We start from the raw sequence: 7,543 nt of genomic DNA, 5'->3' as shown, positions 1-7,543 counted from the left end.
TTTGGGCCCTCCTGCGTACAAGCCAAGGCTCTGACGCGCTGTCCTTCTGAGACGAGGGACACGTCCCTGTGTGTGTGTTTTTGTGACAACCTGCACCCCTGGCAAAAAGCCACCCTGGGTGGGCAAAGGCCTCGGACACGTAGCCCAGGGTGGGCATCCTTCGTCAAGAACGCTCAGGGCTTCTGCCCGAAGTTTGTCTTGTGTTTCTGTGCCAAGGCACTGGGCACTTGGCACGGGTGATGTGTGGAGGCAGGACCTGGCAGGCCGCCCACCTCCCCTCCCCCGTCCCTAGCCCATCGCAGGCACACACCGGGCCGTCTGAATAAAACCCTTTGCAGCAGAGAGGAAAGGATCTGTCTGAGTCCACGGAGCCCGGAGGAGAACCCTGACCATGGAGGGGCGCAAGCTGTCGTCCTACGGGAAGCGCTTTGGCTCGTCACCCACCTCCGTCCATCAGGCCCTGAGGTTCTCCCCCGGCCGCAGATATGTGCCTTCCAACCCCACCACCCGGTTCTCTGTCACCAAGCTGAAGACGGCCAGCCTCAGCTTCCGCGCCGGCCCCAAATTCTCCCCAGACAAGGTGGATTTCTCCCTGGCGGACGCCCTCAACACAGAATTCAAGGAGACCCGCACCAATGAGAAGGTGGAGATGATGGAGCTGAACGACCGCTTCGCCAGCTACATCGAGAAGGTCCGCTTCCTGGAGCAACAGAACAAAGTCTTGGTCGCCGAGCTCAACCAGATCCGGGACAAAGAGCCCACGAAGCTAGCCGACATCTACCAGGAAGAGCTGCGGGAACTGCGCCGCCAGGTGGACCAGCTCTCCAGTTCAAAGGCGAGGCTGGAGATCGAGCGGGACAATCTGGTGGAGGACCTCAACAACCTCAGGCACAAGTAAGAGGATCCCGTCAATCTCCTTCCGGGCCCCTGGGGGTGGGGTGGGGGGTAGACATAAGCAGAGCAATGGCCCACGGGAGCAGCATGCGGAGGGCAGGGAAACGTAGGGTGTGGACTCCCCCCCCCAACATCAGTCCCAAACTCTGATCTTTATGATTAGGAGCAGGGGTCATTTTGTAGAAAAAGAGGTGCAAGGGCTCCTTTGCATAACTCGTTTGCATATGCCACACCCCCTGACAAAGGGCAGGCAGGCAAGCTTGCCTGGGTTCCCTGCCTGATCTTCTAAAGGGGGGCACCTGGAGGAGAAGAAGAGGAAGAGATTGGGTTTATACCCCGTCCCTTCACTACCCAAAGGAGTCTCAGAGCGGCTTACAAGCTCCTTTCCCTTCCCCTCCCCACAACAGACACCCTGTGAGGCAGGCGGGGCTGAGAGAGCTCTTGACAGAAACAGCTCTTTTTCAAGGACAGCTCTTATCAGAACTACGGCTTGCCCAAAGTCATGCAGCCAGGGGCAAGTGGAGGAGTGGGGAATCAAACCCAGTTCTCCCAGATTAGAGTCCCCGCACTTCACCACTACACCAAACTGGCAGGGAACCCAGGCATCTTTAGAATGCCTTTCTCTCCCTTCCCCATCTGTGGAAGGGAAAGAAAGGAATTTAAATCCCTCCAGGTGGGGGGGGCACCCTGCAGGCCTTCCCTGGACTGTCCACCTGCGTGGGTGGGCCAGTAATGGTGGCGGGGGTGCGCCCCTGGACTCCTTACTGCCGGAGCGCCATTCCACTGTGCTCCAGCAGGAAATGACCCCCGATTATGAGGCTTTCCAGCTCTGGACAGGGTTTGGGGAAGAGACGGACCTCAGTAGGCTACAATGACATACAGTCCACCCTCCAAAGCAGCCATTTCCCCAGGGGAAACGATCGCTATTGCCTGGACATAGCAGGGGATCTTCAGGCTCACCTGGAGGTTGGCAACCTTAACTGATTGCCCAGTTCAAGGGGAAAAAAATTCCAGAGAGTATGATTAGCTAGAGATGTTCGGTGGGGTGGAGTTTTGCCTCCCACTCGCGGCTTGGCTTGCTTATTTGAACCATTCAGAGCAGTGGTCCGGGCTGGCTGAAGGTGTTTTCTCACCCCAAGCAATGAAACAGACTACCAAGATAAACTGCAGAGAGGAAAGCCATATTAGGCTCATGCAGTCAAAATAACCAGTAGACTCTGGACCCTTCAAGACTCACAACTAGAGTCGCCAACCTCCAGGTGGGACCTGGAGATCTCTCAGCATCAGGGGTCATTTCCTGCAGGAGCGCACAGGAGTGGAGCTCCGGCAGTAAAGAGCCCAGGGGGCGGGCACATGCAACAAGCCCCACCCCCTGCTGCCAGCAGCCCTCAGTCAGAGCAAGAAGCAGCCAGGTAAGTTGCGGGGGCCCCCCTGTTCCAAAACAGTCCACTGGCACCTTTAAGACCAAGTTTTATTCAGGTACAAGCTCTCCCTCCTCTGCGAGGACAGATCTGCCCCCCCCCCCCTCCAAATAGCTAGCAATCCAAAACAGTCCAGTGGAGCCTGAGCGGTGGGTGTTGCCTTCTGACACACTTCCAGTGATGTCAGGGGGTGTGGCATATGCAAATAAATAATGCTAATGATTTGTGCTAATGAGTTCCTGCACCTCTTTTTCTACGAAATGACCCCTGGCTCAGCATTACAATTGATCTCCACGAAACAGTTGCCCTGGAGTAAAATGGCTGTGTTGGCGGATTGACTCTATGGCTTTGGACCCCAAACCCCACCCTCCATCAGCTCCACCCCCCGAACCTCCAGGAATTCCCCCACCTGGAGTTGGCAACCCTGGCCGAGCCACCTGACTGGTATTGGCACCCTCCTCCTCATGCCCCCCAGGCAGTTGCTTCAGTGGCTTGCTGGGGGGAGACGCGCGTTGGGCAGCGGCTGTCTGATGTCTCCTGAGGAATCCTGCGGCTCTCTGGGGCTGATGAATGGGGTGATCAGTAGTGGGGGGCATCCCTGCATTAAGCACGTGCTTAGGGCACCAAGGGTAAGGGGGGCGCCACGGAGATCCCCCCCCGACTATCACGCCCTTAACTCTTTCACTGCCGTGCTCGACTTTAGTCGATTTTTTTGTAACCGTCCTCACCTGTCGTGTTTGACTTTAATCTGCATTGTTAAAAAAAACTTTTCTTTGGCATGCTAAATCGCTCAGTTCTTGCTTATACCCAGAATTAGACTTTGCTGGTCCTAAGGGTCCCGCTGGACTCAAACCTAGTCCTCACATCTTTTTAAGAACATAAATTGTAAATGCGGGCTCATTTGGTCTGTTATACAACAGAAATGAACACTACAAACATTTAGGATATATGAAGAATCCATTTGGAATATTTGTGACTTGTATGAGGGCGCTTCTCGATGAGTTTTGATGTGTGAGGAAGACGTCATGAAACGGAACACCAACTCCGGGGAATTTCGTCCATCTATATATTATCTGGAACACAAAATGTTGCTGTTACTGTATATTTTGTAGATGTGTACTCACTTGGAAGACTATTATTATTATAATCACTAATTGCATACTTGCAGTAATCCTGTTCCCGGCAGAGCAGTTCATGCAGAATGGGTTCCTCGAGGAAATGTGAGAAGAACCCTAGGCAACTTTCACTGATCCCTCTGTTCTAAACTTGGGGGCTGGGTGGAGGCAGGGAGCCATCCCACCCTTGCCGGCTAGAGGGCTGAGGCTAGAATAACCCCGATCTCCTTCCACTCTCTTAGGAAGTCCCCTGAAAGAAAGGGCTGCTTGCCAACATGAGGGAATATGAGCCGAACAAAGAACTATTGCAGAACCGGCCGCTCAGAGGAACGGTAGAGCAGGCATGCGTCAGCTCAATCAGACGTAGTGAATGCATTCACGAAAACTCTTATTCGAATCTGGAAGAGTTATGTTAACGTGACGTGACAGGCACGCTCAGGAAAAAATGTGTGTGTGGGAACACAACTTAACTGGTCACCTCTGGGCCATATATGTCTTGTGCCAATGTCTGTGGGCAGATGGGCTTGTAAAGACAGCTGTGGGCTGGTAATATTTCTGTTAAAAGACAGTGTTACATGTCAGAGGAGCTTCAAGGCCACGTCTGAGAAAGGGTTTTGGGGGTCTTTTTTAATGAACATTTAATGATGTTCCACTCCTGCCAACCTAGCAGTTCGAAAGCACGACATTGCAAGTAGATAAATAGGTACCACTTTGGTGGGAAGGTAACAGTGTTCCGTGCGCCTCGGTGTTTAGTCATGGCGGCCACATGACCACGGAAACGTCTTTGGACAGCGCTGGCTCTTCGGCTTTGAAACGGAGATGAGCACCGCAACCCTAGAGTCAGACTTGACTGGCTTTTGAGCAAGGGAACCTTTACCCTTTACCTTAATGATGTTCCAAGCAGTGGTGGTATCAGAATGGGACTTTGGGGCGAAAGTCCAGGGTTCAGTTCATGGGCTGAGCTTGGGGGGGGCACAACCAGCTGTCACATTTGACAGCCACAGAGTCCACCCTCCAAAGGATCCATTTTCTGATCTCTGACATACGTGTTTCTGATCTCTGACATACGTGTTGCCATCTGAACGGGGACCCACATGAGGCTCTTGAACCCGGAGTCTCATATTACCCAACTGCAACATTGGGTTAGGGTTGCCAGCCCCCGATGGGGCCTGGAGGTCTCCTAGAACTTCAGCTAATCTCCAGACAACAGAGATAAGTTCTCCTGGGAGAAAATGGATCCTTTGGAGGGCAGATTCTATGGTGTTATACTAGGGTTGCCATGTCTTCCCTGGCTGCTGGCAGGGGTGTCCCCCCCCCGGGATCTCTTTGGCGCATGCCACAATGACATCACACGGAAATGACATCACACGGAAGTGACATCACACGCATGGCATGTTGTGGGGGGACGCTCTATCATTTGAGGGAAAGCTCTACGGTAACCATAGAGTTTTTTTCTCAAATGATAGAGCGTTTCCCCCCCCCCCAACGTCCCCTGTGCAATGACTTCACTTCCAGGCCTCCATGAGCCTTCGGGGAGGGCGGGATATAAATCTAAAGAATAAATAAATAAATAAATGTCATTGCACCGGGCAAGTTGGTGCAAATGGGGCACTTTTGGGGTGGGGTTCGCCCCACCAGCTGGATTGGGGCTGGCGGATCGAGACCCATGAAAGCAGGCAAACCCCTGCCCGCGTTGGGGAATGACAGCCCTGTGTTATACCCTCCCCAACCCGTATCCCCTTTCTCCATCTTATTGTTTATTTATCTAGATTATTTATAGTCCTCCTTTCTCGATTGGACACAAGGCGGATTACACAGAGTGAGCCAATATAATCAACTGTGTGGGACATTCGGTAAAACAGTACAATAGAAACAGGAGTTGTAGAACCAACCAGAGGTCTAAAAACGGGACACCAGAGATCTAAAAACGGGACTGAAACAAAGCATATTTATTAATGTGACATATTCAATTATGCAAAAATTACATGGATCCTCGTTTCAGTCAGCTAAAACACAGCAGCACAGACCACAGTCCCTAATGATTTTTCCAAGAAACTTTGCAAATCATTTAGCACAGTGCAGCTCTGTTTCCTGTATAGAAAAACCTTCTTGAATCATTCAGAAAGCCCGGCAAAGCAGCCGTTTTCTCTGGGGGGTAGTGATCTCTGTAGACCGGAGATCAGTTGTGATAGTGGGAGATCTCCAGGCCCCACCTGGAGGTTGGCAACCCTGTTCCAACAGCTGTACATTTTTTTAAAAAAAAAAATGCTCCAGAGAGACATTTACAGCAGGAGTCATGCAAGCAGGCTTAGTGGGGGGGGGGGGCTGTCTTGCAATAAATATCAAGGACCTCCAGGAGTAACTGCTGAATGTGCAGCTGCATCCTGAATCATCAGGGTCTCAGCTCCTCTACCAGCTCCGGGGAAGAACGCTGCAAACCTTCCGGAAGCCCCTTGGGGGAAGAAATCTGTTATTCTACTTACATTACTCTGGGAAGGGAAGGTAAAGGTTTCCCTTGCTCGAAAGCTAGTCGAGTCTGACTCTAGGGGGCAGTGTCCTCATCTCCGTTTCCAAGCCGAAGAGCCAGCCCTGTCCGAAGACGTTTCCGTGGTCATGTGGCCTCCATGACTAGACTCTAGGAGGCGGCGTGCTCATCTCCGTGTCCAAGCCAAAGAGCCAGCCCTGTCCGAAGACGTTTCCGTGGTCATGTGGCCGGCATGACTAGACTCTAGGGGGCGGCGTGCTCATCTCCGTGTCCAAGCCAAAGAGCCAGCCCTGTCCGAAGACGTTTCCGTGGTCATGTGGCCGGCATGACTAGACTCTAGGGGGCGGCGTGCTCATCTCCGTGTCCAAGCCAAAGAGCCAGCCCTGTCCGAAGACGTTTCCGTGGTCATGTGGCCGGCATGACTAGACTCTAGGGGGCGGCGTGCTCATCTCCGTGTCCAAGCCGAAGAGCCAGCCCTGTCCGAAGACGTTTCCGTGGTCATGTGGCCGGCATGACTAGACTCTAGGGGGCGGCGTGCTCATCTCCGTGTCCAAGCCGAAGAGCCAGCCCTGCCCGAAGACATTTCCGTGGTCACATGGCTGGCATGACTAAACACTGAGGCGCATGGAGCGCTGTTACCTTCCCACCAAAGCGGTACCTATTTATCTCCTTGCAAAATCCTGCTTTCAAACTGCTAGGTTGGCAGGAGCTGGGGCCAGAGAAAAGGAGACGGAGCTAGGGTCTCGAACTGCCGAACCACAGGCCTTCTGGTCTTAACCTCTGAGCCATTGACAAAGAGGGCACTCTGTTAATCACGAGGAAGATTATATTTATTTATTTATTTATTTATCCCTTGTGGGCATACAGAGGCCGAAAGGGCAAAGGACTGGGGCGGCAGAGTGTGCCCGGGCATAAACAGCGGGGGATTAGCCAAGGCCTGCCTGCTCGGCGGGGGCCCTGACCTTGGGGCACGGCTCCCTTCTCAGCTGCTTGCGGAAGAGAAGAACCAATAATGACTCTAGGAGGCTGCCTGGCTTTCCACACTCGCACACCTTTTCCCTCTTCTTTCTCTCTCTTGTTTAAGGTTACAGGACGAGATTAGTCTGCGCCTGGAAGCCGAAAACAATTTGTCATCCTACAGACAGGTGAGGCAAGTGAGACAATGAATACCACTCTGGGATTAGGGAGGGGGAAGGCAAGGCAGCCTGCTAATTGGTACCAGGGTTGGGGGGGGGTTCCTGCTGTCTCATTTCTGGTCTCTGCAGGGGGGCTTTACACAAGTGCAGGGCTATTTTGGGGCAGGAACGCACAGGAACGGAGTTCCGGCTGGCTCCCGAGTTGGCCACGCCCAGCAGGAACTCATTAGCATAACAGGCCACACCCAACAGCAGGAACTCATTAGGATTGGCTACATTAGGGGTGTGTGGCCTAACATGCAAAGGAGTCCCTGCTACAAAAAAAGGCCCTGGGTTTTGACAACAAACAAGGTAAACAGAATAAGAAGGGAAAAGTGGGTGTGGCTGGATGACCACACTTCTGGTAACATGGGGGTGTGGCCTAATGTGCTAATGAGAGGTGTTGCCAGGGTGTGGCCTAATATGCTAATGAGTTTCTGCTGTTGGGTGTGG

General features: G+C 52.9%; 1 protein-coding gene across 1 annotated transcript; it reads left to right on the top strand.

Annotated features, from left to right (window-relative positions):
- Nucleotides 1-355: 355 nt before the first annotated feature.
- Nucleotides 356-7,060, top strand: LOC107122503 (glial fibrillary acidic protein-like; the record flags this gene model as incomplete). The annotated part of the gene is made up of 2 exons (XM_015425611.1): nt 356-894; nt 7,000-7,060. Coding segments are annotated over exons 1-2 (564 nt in total), but the record flags the coding sequence as incomplete, so codon positions are not given.
- Nucleotides 7,061-7,543: the final 483 nt, after the last annotated feature.

This window comes from Gekko japonicus, unplaced genomic scaffold (assembly GCF_001447785.1).
Source record: "Gekko japonicus isolate JY-2015 unplaced genomic scaffold, Gekko_japonicus_V1.1 scaffold5262, whole genome shotgun sequence".
Lineage (NCBI taxonomy): Eukaryota > Metazoa > Chordata > Lepidosauria > Squamata > Gekkonidae > Gekko > Gekko japonicus.
This window is presented reverse-complemented; position numbering and strand designations above follow the sequence as displayed.